The 20403-nt window shown below is 44.3% G+C and overlaps 1 protein-coding gene and 1 pseudogene across 1 annotated transcript in view; one reads left to right on the forward strand and one right to left on the reverse strand.

Annotated features, from left to right (window-relative positions):
- LOC126236084 (ATP-binding cassette sub-family C member 4-like) overlaps window positions 1–20403 on the reverse strand; it is a 370212-nt gene that overhangs the window by 289022 nt on the left and 60787 nt on the right. The window contains exon 3 of the mRNA XM_049945147.1: window positions 712–846. Coding sequence (XP_049801104.1) covers window positions 712–846 — 135 coding nt within the window. The remainder of the gene's footprint in view (window positions 1–711; window positions 847–20403) is intronic.
- Window positions 3832–3949, forward strand: LOC126237992 (5S ribosomal RNA; annotated as a pseudogene).

The following is a 20403-nucleotide window of genomic DNA, read 5'->3' on the forward strand; positions in this document are numbered from 1 at the left end:
TCTACCCTTCATTCGATCCCAGCGAAACCCAACATTTCAGCAGGATAATGCACGACCGCATGCTGCAGGTCCTGTACGGGCCTTTCTGGATACTGAAAATGTTAGACTGCTGCCCTGGCCAGCACATTCTCCAGATCTCTCACCAATTGAAAACGTCTGGTCAATGGTGGACGAGCAACTGGCTCGTCACAATACGCCAGTCACTACTCTTGATGAACTGTGATATCGTGTTGAAGTTGCATGTACACGCCATCCAAACTCTGTTTGACTCAATACCCAGGCGCATCAAGGCCGTTATTACGGCCAGAGGTAGTTGTTCTGGATACTGATTTCTTAGGATCTATGCACCCAAATTGCGTGAAAATGTAATCACATGTCAGTTCTAGTATAATATATTTGTCCAATGAATACCCGTTTATCATCTGCATTTCTTCCTGTGTAGCAATTTTAATGGCCAGTAGTGTACCTGACCAGACCTGGCTACAAGACTGAACATGAACAACACAAATTCACACTGGTGGCCTTTCGACCTCACATGCACATTTACAATCTAACGATTTAATACCCACCGATGGCGTGTTTTCGTAAATATGCGAAGTTACATTGAAATCTAACCATGTCTTCTGGGTGCTTCACTTTCTTTATGAGTTAGTGTATAAAGTACATCTCACATTTCGAAAAGTCTCAATGCTCTTTGCCGACTATACTTACCTCAGTACAACGAACTCCGCAAAAGACAGGAATGCACAGAAAGTGACAGACTTCCAGAAGGTAATCACCAGAGCCTTCATGAGGCTCGGCTTACGGTCACGAGTCTTGGACTTCTCCAGTTGTTTCTCCCAGTTTCTGCAATCAAAAACAAAGTTTGCTTAGACATCGTTCTCGTCGTCAACAATACACATGGTTTGACTGATCCATTCTGGTTGCTCGATTATCTGCTATTGCCTTTCACGTAGGCTGCTCAGAAACAACCAGCTTATTTCTGGACTGAATCTTTCACTCTGCAGCGGAGTAATCGCTTTTCTCAAACTTTCTGACAAATTAAAACTGTGTGGTGGACCGGCATTCTAACCTGAAGTCTTGTATTTCTCTGGAGACACTCCTGCCTATTGAATTATCCAGCCCAATCTCACAATCCATCCTCAGAGCGTTCATTTTAATAGTATCACTCATCTAATAGCTCTCCTGGAAGAAAAGAATGTTGGTCCCTTAAGTTGTGCAAGTTAGTTTATGTGAACTCTACTGCAGTTGGGACCTAGAGTAAGTCGAAGATGTACTACAGAAACTATCTCGAAAAGTATGATCTGTTTGCGAAGTGCATGCTGGTCCGGCAGACAGTTTTAATTTGGCAGTAAGTTTCACGCAGGCAAAATAGCCACATAAAAAATATCAGTATATTTCCTTCTTTCTTTTTCTTAGTTTAACACGTAATGAGAACACTTATCAATTGAAATAAGACGTTCATAATTCATACTCAATAATTACTATTATTACGTTACGTGTTACAGCAAAGCTGTTTCTCGTGATCGGTGTTTTGGTTATGTTATGTCACATCAGGAAATGTTTACAGTTTGTAACTTACAACTATTTTTATTTTCGGCGTCACTAAGTCACGGTTAAATGAATTTTCTTGGTAAACTTAACGTTTCTTCCCCTTCTACAGGGGCTGGATAAACATATGGAAATACCGCGAGAAATGCATGTTTCCACATACAGTAAATGTAGATGCTAGCCAAGGCTAGCCACGAACGGCATCTCTGCAGTGTCCTCAATACGTCGCAAGTGTCGATCATGGTCAGAACTGTGTTCTGCGTAGTCGAGAGTGTAATGTGTCGAAGCTAAGTGAATTCGAAGGTGGGAAAAATGTTGGTGCTCTTATGGTGGGTGCAGCCGTAACCAAGGGAGCATAAGTTCTTGATGATTCAAGAGGTACCTCAACGAAAGTTTATACAATATACTGGGAAAGCGGGAAAACATCATCCTCTAAGTCACAACGCGGACGAAAGTGAGTGCTGAGTGATCGTCACAGACAGTCATTAAAGACCGTGATGAAAAACAAGTGGACGTCAGCTGCAAAAGTCACTGCAGAATTGAATCTTGCACTCTCCAACCCTGCCAGCACCAAAACAAGAAGTGAGCACCATAGGCAGGGAATTGCACTCATCAGTAATGCAAATGCCCGTACCAGGGAAGCGGGTCCCTAAGCCACGAAATAGCTGTATAGCATTAGAAGAAAGTCATTTGGTCGGATGAATCTTGTTGCACTCTGTTTCCAACTTCTGGCCGAGTTTATTTGCCTGAGTGAAACATGGCAGGGGTTCTGTTTGGGCAGCCATATCGTGGTTTCCGCACGGTTACTCTGTAAGTTCGCATTTCTGCTAAGGATTACGTGACCATTTTGGCTGATCAGTCCTATCCCATGGTACAATGTTTGTTCCCTAAAGGTGGTGCTGTGTTCCAAGACGACAGGGCCCCTGTCCACACAGCTCGCAATCTCCATGAGTGGATGTTTACCACGAGGATGGACTGTCTCATCTTCCCTGGCCACCACAGTTACCAGTTCTCAATATTACAGAGCCTTTATGGTCTGCTTCGGAAAGGAGGTTGCGTGATCGCTATCCACCTGCAACATTGTTACCTGAACTTGTCACTATTTTGTTTGAAGGAACAATTGTATAACATTCCCTTGAAAGTTATACAGGAGCTTTTTTCCATAAACACTCAACATTGTCAGAGTCGGAACAGAAATTTTCGTTTTGACCTGTTAAGTGGTCTGAAATTTGCCTCCTATTACTCTTGCTAAACAGATAAACCTTCTTCCCTTTTTTTATATTCCAATTTACTTTCATATTCAGGGATGCTGCAACGGCCTTATGATCACTGATTCCCTGTTCTGCGCTTACAGAGTCGAAAATTTCGGGTCTGTTTGTTATCAGTAGGTCCAAGATGTTATCTCCACGAGTCGGTTCTCTGTTTAATTGCAGCCATGTAAAATTAGAGAGGCTTTCCGGCAGTCGTTCTTCCCGCGAACCATGCGCGACTGGAACAGGAAAGGAGGGTAATGACAGTGGCACGTAAAGTGCCCTCCGCCACACACCGTTGGGTGGCTTGCGAAGTATAAATGTAGATGTAGATGTAGCTGAATTTATCCATTCCGAGACGAGTGGAAGCTGTTTTAAATGCCAGAGAGCTTCCTACATCGTATTAGAAATGATAATGTTTCCATATTTTTGTCCGCCGTCTGTGAACTCTGAGTGCGACAAAGAGGTTGGAGGGGGCAAAGGGAGTGGTTTCGATTCACTGCACTCTTAAGTTCACCAAGAATATCCATTGCAGTCGGGACTACAGTTAGACGACAGTGAGCAGGTTCATGTGGATGCAGGTTTCGATAGTTGGGCAGAGTTGAAGAGACTTGCATAAGGTAGACTAGTGCGGAAACCTGCATTAAATTTATCTTCAGTCTGGAACAACAACAACAACAACAACAACAACTGCACTAAGATGTCCAAATGTGTGTGAAATCTTATGGGACTTAAGTACTAAGGTCATCAGTCCCTGAGCTTACACACTACCTTAACCTAAATTATCCTAAGGGCAAACACACACACCCATGTCCGAGGGAGGACTCGAACCTCCGCCGGGACCAGCCACACAGTCCATGACTGCAGCGCCTCAGACGGCTCGGCTAATCCCGCGCGGCACTGCACCAAGAATTGGCAATGTCGACAGCACATATTTTTAAATATCCTCTTACAGATAACGCAGAAAATGAACGTAGTAGACGACAAATTTATTGAAAAACGAATTTAATCTGCAGTTTTCTTTTAAAGAGCCAACGGCCTCGCCGCAGTGGTAACACCGGTTCCCGTCAGATCACCGAAGTTAAGCGCTGTCGCGCTGGGCTAGCACTTGGATGGGTGACCATCCGGTCTGCCTAGCACTGTTGGCGAGCGGGGTGCACTCAGCCCTTGTGAGGCAAACTGAGGAGCTACTTGATTGAGAAGTAGCGGCTCCGGTCTCGGAAACTGACATACGGCCGGGTGAGCGGTGTGCTGACCACGTGCCCCTCCATATCCGCATCCAGTGACGCCTGTGGACTGAGGATGACACGGCGGCCGGTCGGTACTGTTGGGCCTTCATGGCCTGTACGGGAGGAGTTTTTAGTTTTAGTTCTTCTTTTAAAGAACAACGTTTGCATTCTTAACCTTTGAGTCCAAAGCATGTGTGACCACTTATTACTTTGCCTTTCCATTTCAACATTTATCTGGATTGCAATAAGTCCCCAAAGCATTCCGTTATAAATCGTAATGGAAATAGAATGCCTGAGCCTATAATGATACGTAATTCAATTACAGGAAAAGGTATTGATATTTGTTCGTTCGTTTCAGTATGCAGTTGATACAGAACAGATACACTCCGGAACCATCGGCCTCAGTCTCTGACACACACACACACACACACACACACACACACACACACACACACACACACGCACGTACAACAGACAGACATACAATGGTCGCAAAACTTAAGGGTGAAAGTAACTTTAACATGCCAGGACATTGCCAAGTAAGATAGTTCGACTGGACTTGGACCACATGTAGAAAGAACTGCTATGCTACACTATAGTACAGAAGATATGAGATACACAATGCGATCAAGAGAAATGACACTTTTATTGAAAGGTAATAATTACACTGAAGTCACTGCGATACCTGATGTCCCCTGGACATAACAAAATGTGGGACGCGGTCCTTTATAGGGTGTGTGACCACGACAGGCGGCAGTGCGTGCTCTGAAACGTCCTCGCCTGCTGGCACAAGGTTGATAAGGAGTTCTTGTGGTAGGACACTCATTCCTCCACCAGCGCGGCTGACAATTACTGGATGGTCGTTGGTGCATGTAGACGCGCAACAACAATTCATCTTCCAAATGTTACCCACAGGTGCTCGCTAGGATTTAAGTTCGCGAAACGGACAGGCGCTGTTCAACGCGGTCATCCATAAAACTGAAGTAGGGCCAAATGCACACCTGGAAAGACTTGATACAGTGTTGCAATAACGTTTGTGGGTAAGTGTACCGAATTCAAATATTTGGAAGTCAGTACGGCTATGCGGCACTATGCCTCCCCACGCTATAACACCAGGACCTCCAAAACAATAATAATAATGATGAACGTATGGCATTGGTGGCCGGGAGTCCCCTCGCGGGGCGGTTCGGCCGCCGCTCCACATGTTCTTTAACGCCACTACGGCGACTTGCGAGTGAATGAGGATGAAAGACACACAACACCCAGTCATCTTGAGGCAGAGAAAATCCCTGACCCCGCCGGGAATCGAACCCGGGACCGCGTGCGCATGAAGCGAGAACGCTACCGCAAGACCACGAGCCTCGGACTCCAAAACAATTTAGTTCCACATGTTCGTGGAATCGTGGGTGCACCTCTAGCCATATGAGGATACGTCCAGCGTTTGGTGGCGCAGGTGTTATTGTGTGGAAGGCATAGTGCCGCATGGGCGTGCTGACCTTTTTGAAAACTGTACTCTCACTGGTTAATGTTATAGCGGCACACCTTACCAATGTGCGTCTTTCCAGCGCTGCCTTCGTCCCTGACATCATTTTTATGAATAACATCGAACAGCGCCTACCCATTCCCTCGACTTAAAATCCAATCGATCTCGTGTGAGAGCATTGGGGAGACGTATTGCGACACGTCCACACGCATCAACGAGCAGTTGTCATCCTTGCTATTGGAGTAACGAAACGCCCTACCACAAGAAGTCCTGACCAACCTCATGGCCAGCAAGGGAGCACGTTGCAGAACATGTTTTGTTATCCGTGGCGATCACACACCCTATTAAGAACAATGCCTTGCTTTTTGTAATGTCCAGAGGACCATCATAATTCTGTCCGTCTCACTCGATATTTCTCTCAATTACCTTCTGCAGCATTTCTTTCTATTTACGAGGGTTGGAACTTAAATAGGGGCAACTATTTATTCACAACCGATACAAAAGAGTTACATGTTTGCCCCTGTTTAGATTAGATTAGATTTACTTTCATTCCAATCGATCCGTAGTGAGGAGGTCCTCCAGGATGTAGAACATGTCAGAAAAATAACAATACACGACAAATATTTAGAACTCAAACAAATAAGCTAATGTACCATTCCACAGGTCCCAAGTGGAATGATCGTCATTTTTAGTGAACACCATATGAAAGAATCATTTTACAAATACTAATGCACTGAATTTAAAATAAAAAAGTTTTTCTTTATTTACTTATAAGGTAATAAACGTGTAATATAACTACTATAATACAATGAACACATTACTGCACTGAAATTATGCAGAAGTTATATTGTACTTATATATATATATATACACACACACAAATCAGTTGGTTCTACTGAGAAATTCATCAATGGAGTGGAAGTAGTTGGCCACCAATAAATCCTTTAGGCTTCTCTTAAACTGAATTTCATTTGTTGTTAATCTTTTTATGGCGTTACTGTCCTTCAAAGTAGTCACCCGTTGCCAGCGGTGTGGAAGGCGTAGTATACCGTTAGCAGAGCCTGTTCTATTGCTGGTGCGAATGGACGGTCTAGAGTTATGGTGACTCTCGTGTACGACTGTGATGGTGTTATCCTAATGCATTACGTTCCTCCACGGCAGACCGTCAATGCACAGTATTACTGTTCGTTTTTGGAGCATCACCTGCGACCAGCTTTGTGAAAGAAGCGGCGACACTTTCTGCGAAACCCACCCATCATTTTGCACGACAATGCGCAGGCGCATACAGCGCAATCTGTGGCTGCTCTGTTCGGTCGATCGGACTGGGAAGTTCTGTACCATCCACCATACTCCCAGGACTTAAGTCCTTGTGACTTTGATTTGACTCCGAAGATGAAGGAACCACTTCGTGGCATTCGCTTCAGAACTGCTCCAGAGATTCGACAGCCAGTAGACCGCTCCATTCGTACCATCAACAAAACGGGCTCTGCTAACGGTATACTACGCCTTCCACATCGGTGGCAACGTATTCTACACAACGCCGCTGACTACTTTGAAGGACAGTAACAGGTGCAAACATGTAACTCTGTTGTATCGGTTGTGAATAAATAGTTGCCACTATTTAAGTTCCAGTCCTCGAATGATCCAACTTTCATCGAACTATGTTACTTGGCAATGAGACATCACGTGAAGGCCACTTTCGTCCTTACGTTTTGCACACCAGTGTATATGCATACACAATAGGCTTCAACAGTTTTGCTTGAGCCATTTTTTCTCAGTAAAAAATTAAAATTAACTTCACTCCGCACCCAGCTCCAATTAAGCTTTTTAAGAGGCTTCATTTGGTGGTAAGGCAAACTTTGAAACTGGATTACCTCTTAAGAATACTGCCAAATTGCAAACGGACTCTTAGCTCGCTCGGATGTTGCCTGAGAAATACACGAATTTTAAAATGACCTGCCTTTTGCGCTTGTGAAATGTGAAAAAATGTTAATCTATTTATCCTACCAATTATTTCGGGTAGTGTCCATTGGATATAAGCAGATAACGAAATTGTCCGACTGTGACGCACCTAATCGCCATACAAGAATACCGAAGAAACTTAAACGGTGTTTCTCAGGGGTTGTCTTACGGACCAGTAAGATCCTCGCGATGCACTCCTAAACTCCAACGAAGAAGCAGCCCTTCACCTCTAAGTTAAAAATACGTACTTAAACTCATCGAAAATGAGGGCCATCCACAATATATTGAGACTAAAATTGAGAGTGCAGTCTATTTTGGAAGTGTATAATCTTGCATCTTTTGTCCTGAATCATTTCCAATTGTGTGATTGGATTGAAGAGTTCCTAGATAACAGAACGCAGCATGTCGTTCTCAATGGAGAGAAGTCTTCCGAAGTAAGAGTGATTTCAGGTGTGCCGCAGGGGAGTGTCGTAGGACCGTTGCTGTTCACAATATACATAAATGACCTTGTGGATGACATCGGAAGTTCACTGAGGCTTTTTGCGGATGATGCTGTGGTATATCGAGAGGTTGTAACAATGGAAAATTGTACTGAAATGCAGGAGGATCTGCAGCGAATTGACGCATGGTGCAGGGAATGGCAATTAAATCTCAATGTAGACAAGTGTAATGTGCTGCGAATACATAGAAAGAAAGATCCCTGATCATTTAGCTACAATACAGCAGGTCAGCAACTGGAAGCAGTTAATTCCATAAATTATCTGGGAGTACGCATTAGGAGTGATTTAAAATGGAATGATCATATAAAGTTGATCGTCGGTAAAGCAGTTGCCAGACTGAGATTAATTGGAAGAATCTTAAGGAAATGCAATCCGAAAACAATGGAAGTAGGTTACAGTACGCTTGCTCGCCCACTGCTTGAATACTGCTCAGCAGTGTGGGATCCGTACCAGATAGGGTTGATAGAAGAGAGAGCGAAGATCCAACGGAGAGCAGCGCGCTTCGTTACAGGATCATTTAGTAATCGCGAAAGCGTTACGGAGATGATAGATAAACTCCAGTGGAAGACTCTGCAGGAGAGACGCTCAGTAGTTCGGTACAGGCTTTTGTTGAAGTTTCGAGAACATACCTTCACCGAGGAGTCAAAATGGTTCAAATGGCTCTGAGCACTATGGGACTCAACTGCTGTGGTTATCAGTACCCTAGAACTTAGAACTACTTAAACCTAACTAACCTAAGGACATCACACACATCCATGCCCGAGGCAGGATTCGAACCTGCGACCGTAGCAGTCGCACGGTTCCGGACTGCGCGCCTAGAACCGCGAGACCACCGCGGCCGGCTCACCGAGGAGTCAATCAGTATATTGGTCCCTCCTACGTATATCTCCCGAAGAGACCATGAGGATAAAATCAGAGAGATTAGAGCCCACACAGAGGCATACCGACAATCCTTCTTTCCACGAACAATACGAGACTGGAATAGAAGGGAGAACCGATAGAGGTACTCAGGGTACCTTCCGCCACACACCGTCAGGTGGCTTCCGTAGTATGGATGTAGATCTAGATGTAGATGTAGATTTTTAATTTCCAGTTGGCTGTATGCTGCAGCACTGAAACGTAAATGGGGAACCGAGTTAGTATTTAAACAGGCTTGAAAGTGCAGAACAAATAAAAAGGAAAGCAGTTAATGCTCGTGTTATTTATTTTTATTTATGTTTCGTGGATACTGAAGGCGCGTTGTATTTGGCCAGACTCTTCCCGACGTCAGCAGGGGCAGTCGGAACAGTCTTCCCACAGGATCTGGCGTGTTTTGTATGATATTTTGGACAAATATCTTGCAAAATTTGCTGTTTGCACTGGCTGAAAACGAAGAAGATTACAAACAACTGAAAATCTGGATATCTACAAACGTGCGTCGGACACATGGCCAAGTAATCGGATAAGCAGATTCCAGTCTAACCCAGTTTTTGTCACTATAATACGAAGCAATGGACAACGGTTAGGCAACATCTTGGCCGATGAAACTGTTGTAAATAAAAGACATTCACAGTGGATGCGACAAGGTGATTTTGTACAGAAAGTACTGGCTGAAGGTTATCTATACTCAGAAAACAAATTTACTGTTTTAAGTGCGAACAGTGAATCTGTATGGATTGCTGGCCCTCGGAAACATGTCTATACTTTTAATTTCTGTGAAGTAGTTACCATTTCTTCCCGATACTTTGCTAAGAATGGTTAGGAACTGCATCATGCAATACACAACGGTACTTAATATTATTTATGTCAAAATAAAAATAATACCTTTGTGTATTCATGATCTTTTGCTAAGTACAGTCGGAAACTACATCATCCAATACAATTGTGGAAGTCATGTAAATGATAATAAGTAAAATTCTTTACTAAATAATGCTGTTCCTAATAGTCATGAATGCTGTTCAATAGCGCCTACACAAAATATTTTAGCGAAGAATTTTTATATCATGCAACAAGAGGCTCTATTGAAAAATGAAATGTGTCTCCTATTTTACGTGTGCGAACGCAGCGAGTAATTTTCACTAAAAATGTGCCTTATTTGGGCCTAAGAATGGGACATCGTGACCTTCTTGTGTGACATTATTGCTACGCGTCTGTTTCATTGCAGATGAGGCACATTTTATTGTCATATTCTGTCTGCCACAGTTTTATTCCCGGAAGCTCCTACTTTTCGTGTGGTCTCTATTTTATTTTTTAATTCTTTGAGGGCCCTCTTTCGTGTTCGACCAGGACTGCACAGACGTTCCTGCTCAGTGAGGCGCCACCGGAAGTAAGTGGCTGACTACTTCCAAGAAAGTGAGAAGGTGGTCAGGATACCAGACCGAGACTTTCGCTTCTTTTGTACAGTAGTCGCTAGAAGAAACCAACTTTCACCATCTGATCTGTCAGCGAAATAAGCAAATTTGCTGGGTCCTTTCCTCATTGGTGATTGGTTCACGAAAGTTACAATATATTGGTGACAGACGTATGTCATGAGAGAGGACGAATTGTTGTGAGAGTTGTAAGGTGCCAAATCACAATTTTAGCCTGGTAAATGTTGATATCTTTTCTAGGACATCTAAGTCAACATGACTGCTCTGAAGTTCGCACTTAAATGCCTGGCATCATCGAACCACTTTCACAAGTTTTTCTACCGTTCCGCTCTCGAATTGCGAGAGGAAAAAATAAGCACTTACATCTTGCCGTGCGATCTCTGATTTCTCTTATTTTATTAGGATTAACCATTCTCCCTAGATAGGCGGACGTCAACAAAATATTTTCGGACTCGGAGGAGAAAGTTAGAGATTGAAATTTCGTGAAAACATCTCGCTACAACGAAAACCGCCTTTGTTTTAATGATTGCCACCGCAACTCGCGTATCATTTCCGTGACACTCTTACCTCTGTTTCGCGATAATACAAAACGATCTGCTTCTATCTGAACTTTTCGATGTTTTCCGTTGATCCTATTTGGTAAGGATTCCATACCACACAGAAGTACTCTACCAGAAGACGGAAAAGCTAGGTGTGGACAGTCGCTTTAGTAGATTTGTTGCATCTTCTGAGTCTTCTGCCAATAACACGCAGGTTTTGGTTCGTGTTCCCCACAACATTCACTAAGGGATCGTTCCAATTCAAGTTGCTCGTAGTTATAATAAATGAAATGCACAACTGATGATAGCCTTGTAAGCCGAAAACAGGTTAACCTGAATAAATTAATCCTGTAGAACGTAAGCAATATAACGCATTTCATTCATTATTATGTCATTCTACCAAGAATCGACTGAAGGATCACTGAATACTGTTCGTAATTGTTATCCCTAGGTACTTACTTTAACTGACAGCCTTTAGATTTATGTGATTTATCATTTAACAGAAATTTAACGTATTTCTTTTAGTACTCATGTGGATGAACTCGCACTTTACATTATTTTTGGTTAACTACCGCTCTTGGTACCATACGTATATCCTGTCTGCATCTTGTTGTATTTGGTTTTTATCTTTTGACGACTTTGCTAGGAGGTAAATGACAGCACCATCGGTGAGCAATATAACAATAAGATGACTGCTCAGCTTGTCTCGTAATTACTTCGAGCATTTCAGTAGAGGGTGGTGAGTTTGTTAATCCTTGGATACGGATCTGTAAGACAGATAATGATTAAAGTCAACAATGTTTTGGGAACTCGCCCTACGCAGAGGTGATCCTTTTTGTTTCAGGACCGCATAAACTTTTAGTGTTGGAGCAGAGGGGTACATCGACGGCCTTAAAATTGAAAGATTATTTTACAAATTCTAACGGTTGTGCGCCAGGTTCCACCAAGGCTGAATTTCTGAAGACTGAGGTGCTGGAAAGACTGGCAGCTGCTGTTAGATCGGAATGAGGAGAATTGCGATCTTTTAGGCTTTTCAACATCTTCAGCGAGGTGCCTAGAAGCTTTATGTTTAGGCGGAAGCAATAATACACACAAACAATAATGATGAGGAGGATTCCAATCTTCCCACTTCTAAGGAACCCTAAATACACTCCTGGAAATTGAAATAAGAACACCGTGAATTCATTGTCCCAGGAAGGGGAAACTTTATTGACACATTCCTGGGGTCAGATACATCACATGATCACACTGACAGAACCACAGGCACATAGACACAGGCAACAGAGCATGCACAATGTCGGCACTAGTACAGTGTATATCCACCTTTCGCAGCAATGCAGGCTGCTATTCTCCCATGGAGACGATCGTAGAGATGCTGGATGTAGTCCTGTGGAAAGGCTTGCCATGCCATTTCCACCTGGCGCCTCAGTTGGACCAGCGTTCGTGCTGGACGTGCAGACCGCGTGAGACGACGCTTCATCCAGTCCCAAACATGCTCAATGGGGGACAGATCCGGAGATCTTGCTGGCCAGGGTAGTTGACTTACACCTTCTAGAGCACGTTGGGTGGCACGGGATACATGCGGACGTGCATTGTCCTGTTGGAACAGCAAGTTCCCTTGCCAGTCTAGGAATGGTAGAACGATGGGTTCGATGACGGTTTGGATGTACCGTGCACTATTCAGTGTCCCCTCGACGATCACCAGTGGTGTACGGCCAGTGTAGGAGATCGCTCCCCACACCATGATGCCGGGTGTTGGCCCTGTGTGCCTCGGTCGTATGCAGTCCTGATTGTGGCGCTCACCTGCACGGCGCCAAACACGCATACGACCATCATTGGCACCAAGGCAGAAGCGACTCTCATCGCTGAAGACGACACGTCTCCATTCGTCCCTCCATTCACGCCTGTCGCGACACCACTGGAGGCGGGCTGCACGATGTTGGGGCGTGAGCGGAAGACGGCCTAACGGTGTAACGGTGTGCGGGACCGTAGCCCAGCTTCATGGAGACGGTTGCGAATGGTCCTCGCCGATACCCCAGGAGCAACAGTGTCCCTAATTTGCTGGGAAGTGGCGGTGCGGTCCCCTACGGCACTGCGTAGGATCCTACGGTCTTGGCGTGCATCCGTGCGTCGCTGCGGTCCGGTCCCAGGTCGACGGGCACGTGCACCTTCCGCCGACCACTGGCGACAACATCGATGTACTGTGGAGACCTCACGCCCCACGTGTTGAGCAATTCGGCGGTACGTCCACCCGGCCTCCCGCATGCCCACTATACGCCCTCGCTCAAAGTCCGTCAACTGCACATACGGTTCACGTCCACGCTGTCGCGGCATGCTACCAGTGTTAAAGACTGCGATGGGGCTCCGTATGCCACGGCAAACTCGCTGACACTGACGGCGGCGGTGCACAAATGCTGCGCAGCTAGCGCCATTCGACGGCCAACACCGCGGTTCCTGGTGTGTCCGCTGTGCCGTGCGTGTGATCATTGCTTGTACAGCCCTCTCGCAGTGTCCGGAGCAAGTATGGTGGGTCTGACACACCGGTGTCAATGTGTTCTTTTTTCCATTTCCAGGAGTGTATGTTTCTTCCAACTATTTACGGAAACGCTGGAAAACCGGATGCGAAATAAGGGCTAGGGGCTGAAGACTCGTTTCCCGCGATCACTTCAAAGTATACAGTTTACTAGCCCGCCCGGTTGGCCGTGAGGTCTAACGCACGGCTTTCCGGGCGGGAAGGAGTGCCTGGTCCCCGGCACGAATCCGTCCGGCGGATTTGTGTCGAGGTCCGGTGAACCGGCCAGTCTGTGGATAGTTTTTAGGCGGTTTTCCATCTGCCTCGGCGAATGCGGGCTGGTTCCCCTTATTCCGCCTCAGTTACACTAAGTCGGCGATTGCTGCACAAACAAGTTCTCCACGAACGCGTCCACCACCATTACTCTACCACACAGGGTTACACTCGTCGGGTGTGAGACGTTCCCTGGGGAGTCCACCGGGGGCCGAACCGCACAATAACCCTGGGTTCGGTGTGGGGCGGCGGAGGGGTGAAGTGGACTGCGGTAGTCGTAGAGGGGTTGTGGACCACTGCGGCTGCGGCGGGGACGGAGCCTCCCCGTCGTTTCTAGGTCCCCGGGTAACATACAATACAATAAAATACAGTTCCTCTGTTTCTGTTACATGTTCTTAAAAACAAAGTTGCCTCCTTGGGAGCTGTTATCGTGCAAGGACTGTGTGATTATTAGCAGAAAAATATGAAGGTATCGTTTAGTATTTGTCAAAATAATCATTTTGTTTTACGTTCTGTTGGAGCCGCAGCATAGTATACGTTGGTACTAGACATTATGGAAATGAATACTCCAAACCAGCTTCAATAAGTTAATATGTTTTTTTAATATTTTACACGACAGGCCTGTTTCGATTTATTGCCATTATCAAGTGAATTGCGAAATAACAATAGTAAGACTATCTGTTCAAATATTGTGACTGTTTTATGTTTACGTTTGCGCTGGTACTTGCGTCTAGTTGGAAGTGGCGACCTTATTGCAGCCGTAGTAAAGTATTGCTGTCATGTCTCGGTAAGTATAATAGTTCCTGTAGTTGTAGTTATCGAAACATAAAAACACGTTTTTGTCGGATATTTTGACAGTATTTTAACAGTTCAGTGTTTACTATGATGCTATATGTTTACAAAGTATGTACAGCTTACCAGAGATGGTGTTACCTATCGTTGTTCTCATTTTCCTTTAAATTGTGTCTACAGTCCGAAGCTCTTTCCATGTTTACGTTTGCTTCCTAATATGTAATAAGGAACTGCGCTTCCATCTTGAGCAAACACAATTTTCCTTGTTTTACTACCCCCACATGTTTCGGAGAAGTTTCTCTAGCTTCTGCGAGTTTTATTTATTATTTTAGTACAACATGTGTTCGCAAGTCTGTTTGGTATTTTCAGAACAACTGTAACTATTGCCTCCCACTATTTAAGTTTATTAGTACATGTTGGTGCTCACAAATTTGGTATTTGCAGTACAGCTATAATTATTGCCTTCCAGCTTGTCATTTTTTGTACATCTCATGTTTTCGTGTTTCTACAGAGTGTTTCTAGCACACTCTGTTTTATTGTTTTTATAATGTTCACACAGTGAAACAGCGTGTGTCAATAAGCACAAAACGCGAGATTTACAAAACTGACATACTGGAAGGCAATAACTGCAGCTGTGCTGCAAATACCAAACAGCCTTGTGAATACCAATATGTAATAATAAGATAATAAATGAAAACTCACCGAAGATAGAGAAACTACTCCGAAACATGTGTGGGTAGCGAAATATGGAAATTGTGTTTGCTCGAGGCACAACCACGTTTCCTTATTACATATATGTCAAAACTTGAAACCGTCAACCAAATCAGGACTCGAAAGTTAATACTTGCCATTAGAGGCGAGTCTATCAATTGAATTAGCTGAGTGTACATCAAGGACCGACTTGCAGCATAAACTTGCCACTCTGACGTCTCCCTTCATCTAAATAGCGAACTAGCGAAGGCATAATTGGTAGGCCTGTTCCTGCTAAATTTTCGTTCCAGGATCTTCAATAAACTCAACGTATTAAAAATAACCAATTTTTCGAAGTGAATAAGGCGATATGTATTTTAGTGAGAGATCGGATATACGTCAGTGCAGGAACTGCTTCACAAGACTGCCAATAAGGTCCGAAAACATCAACGAAGGGAAAGTAAAGGTCATATGAATTATTCCAGGATCTCGCACGTGTTCGGTGGAAATTTTCACTATCTGTGGTGTGGGAAAGTATATCTAGAGTTCAGATTGTCTAACTGTCACAAAAAAATGGTTCAAATGGCTCTGAGCACTATGGGACTTAACATCTGTGGTCATCAGTCCCCTAGAACTTAGAACTACTTAAACCTAACTAACCTATGGACATCACACACATCCATGCCCGAGGCAGGATTCGAACCTGCGACCGTAGCAGTCGCGCAGTTCCGGACTGAGCGCCTAGAACCGCGAGACCACCACGGCCGACCCTAACTGTCACACAATTGTGTCCAACATAGGAGCAAACCACTCGTAACAAAAGTATTAAACCACTGATTAACACCTTATTTATATTCGGGAGGTACGGTGCTCTAATTCCTGTCAGCCCATTATGATTTAGCTTCTCACAGAGCGTGTACATTATTTCGTGACACTAACCGGCTGGTTCATACGAAAAGCCTACGGTAGAGCCATTGCGCCATCTCTCTCAAACTGAACTACTGAGTATTCTCAAATCTAAAAAATCGACGCGAAGACGGGTCCCAATCTTTCTGCTTTCCTGAGAATTTCAGACGCTATACTAGCGTGAAGAGGTGCGGACCAAAGACCATAACAACAATGAACAGAGATTGAGATCACGGAAAAGGACCAACACAACGTTATAAAAATAATTAGCTAGGGATTTGTCATTCGCTTCCAGTTGTTGTGACATCAGGAAACAGATTCGTAAGAAATAAATGTCCACGCATTTCCAGCAGAGAGTGACTTAGTACTTATTCCATTCGTTGTAATCTGTTTGGAATTTTATTCCACGAGTGAGCGGCAGCTCATAATCCACTTACCAAACGAGGTGGCGCAGTGTTTAGTACATTGCGCTCACAGACGGGAGAACGGCCGTTCAAATCCGCCCTCGGCCATCCAGATTTAGGTTTTCCATGATTACCCGAAACCGCTCCAGGCAAAGGCCGGGATGGTTCCTTTAAAAGGGAACAACCGATTTCCCTCCCATCCTCCAAACATTCCGAACGTGTGATCTGTCTCTAACGACCTCGATGTCGTGACGTTAAACCTAATCTTCCAGCCTTCCTTCATAATTCAAGTGGCACGACATTGAATGTTCGCCACTGATTACAGTAACACAGACTGCGTCTCCGTTCCGCGATAAATATGAGAGCATTATATGGACTGACGAATGAGATTACAGCAGTTCACTGGCGTGTGTGAACTTGGCAAATGCTAGGTGAATGTTATCAAAGCTCATTGTTCCCATCGCGAAATTTCACAAAGAAAACATTACGCAATGAGCGCGTTTCTCGTGGTTTGGTCGTCGTTCACTAGTTTTTGTTTGAACCGAGAATTCCTTTGTCTTATCAAGTAATATATTAGGCAACTCGTGATCTTAACGGCGTAACAACAGTTTACAACTGGCCCTTTTCATAACCGAAGGATTGTTTCTTGTCGAATAAAGGACGTCATAACGGAGTGACGTGTTGATGTGACTGCACAAAACCGAAACCCCGCTAAGAGTTTTGATTTATTTCAAGTTAAGCCTCTCCGCAAGCAAACTCAAACGTTAAGCGTTAAGCAAAGAGACGAGAAGAAAGGAGCGAGAACACTGTCCAGTGCGAGTCACCTGTAACAATAGCTAAGGCAATTTATTTTATTACAGGTGACTCGCACTTGGTTGTGCTCCGGTTCTGGTAGTGTTTTTATACTATTTTTATTTCAATGAGCGGGTAGATTGCTGGTTTGTTCCCATGCACGTCAACTACCACTTGAAAATGGCATATCAGCTGAGACTGGCCGATAGTAGAAAACGAGCAATAGTTACAGCCGAAGGTGGAAATGCTGTAATTTCAAAAACTTTATACAACTGCGGTACCTGCCCTAAGAAATGTAATCGACTTGCGTTATAATTGTCTTGGTTTCCCCGTGTTGTCCGTTCAGAAAGTTGATTTTCATCGGCTGAGAAACGCTCTTGCAAAATAAAACTGACCCGGAAAATATTTGCAGTAGGACCGAGGGGGGAGGGGGTTAACCCTTGTTAATGAACATCATCGAGCATGTTGGAAATGGCCAACGTCGATGTCGTTGCAGCGCTATGCACGATTTATCGAATTCTGACACACGTTAGGCAGCTCTGTCTGAGGGATGGAAGCAATAGTGCTTATGGTGTTCTGCCGTAGCTCTTCCAGTGTGTGAGGATTATTTGAACACCCATGAGCATTCATTTTGCCCCATAGGTAAAAGTCGCTACGAGACAGATCAGCCGATCGAGGTGGCCATGAGGCCACACTGCCTCTCGCTGACTGTCGTCTCGTCATCGAACACCTCATGCACTCGTGACAATATTGTCAGGGAGATGTGCGCTGTTGCCCAGTCTTGCTCAAATCATTCATACAGTCATCCATCTTCTATGAGCTGATCCACATATGAATTAAACAGTTTCTGGACGTACCAGTTAGCATCAACAGTTTCGTGAAAGAGTCGTGTTACGATGCGAACACCAGAAGTTGCTCGTCAAGCACTAACCTTGAAGTTATGCAACCATTTTCGAAGTACTGATGAGGACTTTCTGATGGGTAACGGCGCATGTTCTGTGAATTCTGACACCCTGAAATGCCGAATGCCGCGCGCTATTAGCCGAGCGGTCTGGGCGCTGCAGTCATGGACTGTACGGCTGATCCTGGCGGAGGTTCGAGTCCTCTCTCGGGCATGGGTGTGTGTGTTTGTCCTTAGGATAATTTAGGTTAAGTAGTGTGTAAGCTTAGGGACTGATGACCTTAGCAGTTAAGTCCCATAAGATTTCACACACATTTGAACAAATGTCGAACCAGGCCTCATCAGAAAAAAAGAAAAACGAGTATCCGTAAATCCTGACTTCACTCAGAAATCACCGACAGAACTCAACTCGCGGAAGTTCGCCTGGACGCTGTGACTCATGTGCAGCAGTAAGTTAGTCAAAAATATAGAAGCAGGTCCTTTTTTTGTGGTGTTCGACGCGACGATCTCGTAGTTCCCACTTGCAAACATAAACGGCGTTGAGATTACCTCGGACTTTGACCCAGGCATTCCCTCACTCGAGGAATGTTTCTGATGTTCGAACTCTTTTCGTATAGTCACGCTTTTTATTCGCTACAGAGCCCGTTTCACGCCAGTCTAATTTTCGCATTGCCCGAGGTTTTACCAAAACATCTCCAGTCTTGTAAGCAAATACACTCTACGACAAAAAAGGAAAACGACGTACAACGAAGGAATTACCTGAATGGGACTAACATCAGTGAGATGAGGTGTATATGTACAGGCAAACAAATGTTTAAAATTCCAGAAAGAATTGGATGATTTAATCAGGAGAAAGATCTTCACAAACTGAGCAAGTCAATAAAGCATTGGTCCGCCTCTGGTCCTTTGCAAACCGTTACTCGGTTCTCCAATTAAGAACGCTTTGACCATTATTTGCACGGCTCTCCAACCACCGAGGGATTTTGACGATCTAACACGCCAACTGGAGAAAATTTAACTCGATATCCCTCTGGAGGACAATCTATCAATCATTACCAAGCCGAGTAACCACTTGCGTAAGGGCCAGAGGTGGACCAACGTGTTATTGACATGCTCGATTTGTGGAGATCTTTCTCTTGAATAAATTATCCAGTTCTTCTGAGATTGCAACCACTTAACCATTTGTTTGTGCATATATGTATATCACATCTTACAGCATTTTCTGTGATGGACAGTTCTCCTGTTCATTAAAAAGGGTCAGTCTTATAAATACTCGTTTTTTCCGGGGCACTTTGATTTTGTGCACCGTGTGCTATCTCTGTACCTTGGCTTCGCAGACTACTGGTTTTATATCTCAGAATGGTCAGTGGAACTTCTCTCGTTCCTTGTTATAGGAGTATTTTTGCTCACTTTCAGAAAGTATCGCTGCCTTACGGGAACATGGCCGGCCCTATCGTACTGGTAGACAGAAGGAATGCTTATTGCTGCTGGTTCTTTGCCTCTTGTTTTCTGGAGAATTCTTGCAGCTACCTCTAATGCCTCTCCAAAACAAGTCCCCTCCTCCTCTCCCCGCAACCCTCACCCTGCTCCCTCCCTCCCCCACCCCCTCCCGTCCCGTAGAGCCGACGGTCACGCGGCGAATATATCGCCATCAATCATTCACTCGCCTACGCGTCAGACGTCACACATTTACTCAGATATCACGTCCGGTAGGTAGCATCATCAACGCTATTCTTCTGGAATATGAAACGAGACAATATATGCGTTACCAGACTGATGTAGTGGTGAAACATTTCAGCAGGCCACACTAACATCTGTTATTTGTCAAGGGTATTAAATTTACATTATTTTTATTTAATAAGCCTGAAAATCAATGCTCTTATAAAATTAAAAGCAAAACTGTTGTTTTCAGAAAGCTGATGCCTTTGTGCTATCTACTTGTTGTTCATACTTTATGACACAGTAAACAATTGTACTCGTGACCAACGACTCCTGAATTATATCAGTAATTACATATCGTATAATCTGACCAGCATTTATAGTGAACATTGTTTCCTGCAGTGGTGGAAGACGTCTGTAATGCAGAGTCCAAATGTTCAAACACTTCCTACCAGGGGTAATTCAGTTCCACATTTCTAGATGTTCTCAATATCCTACTGTATGTCTGTCGACAACGTTTTAAAACATTCTTCAACTAGAACAGAGATCTTTATTTTGCACTTTAGAAAAAGTTGCGAGCTCCATAAGTAAATTCTGATGTTGTCACGTGCA

Source organism: Schistocerca nitens, chromosome 2 (assembly GCF_023898315.1).
Source record: "Schistocerca nitens isolate TAMUIC-IGC-003100 chromosome 2, iqSchNite1.1, whole genome shotgun sequence".
Taxonomy (NCBI): Eukaryota; Metazoa; Arthropoda; class Insecta; order Orthoptera; family Acrididae; genus Schistocerca; species Schistocerca nitens.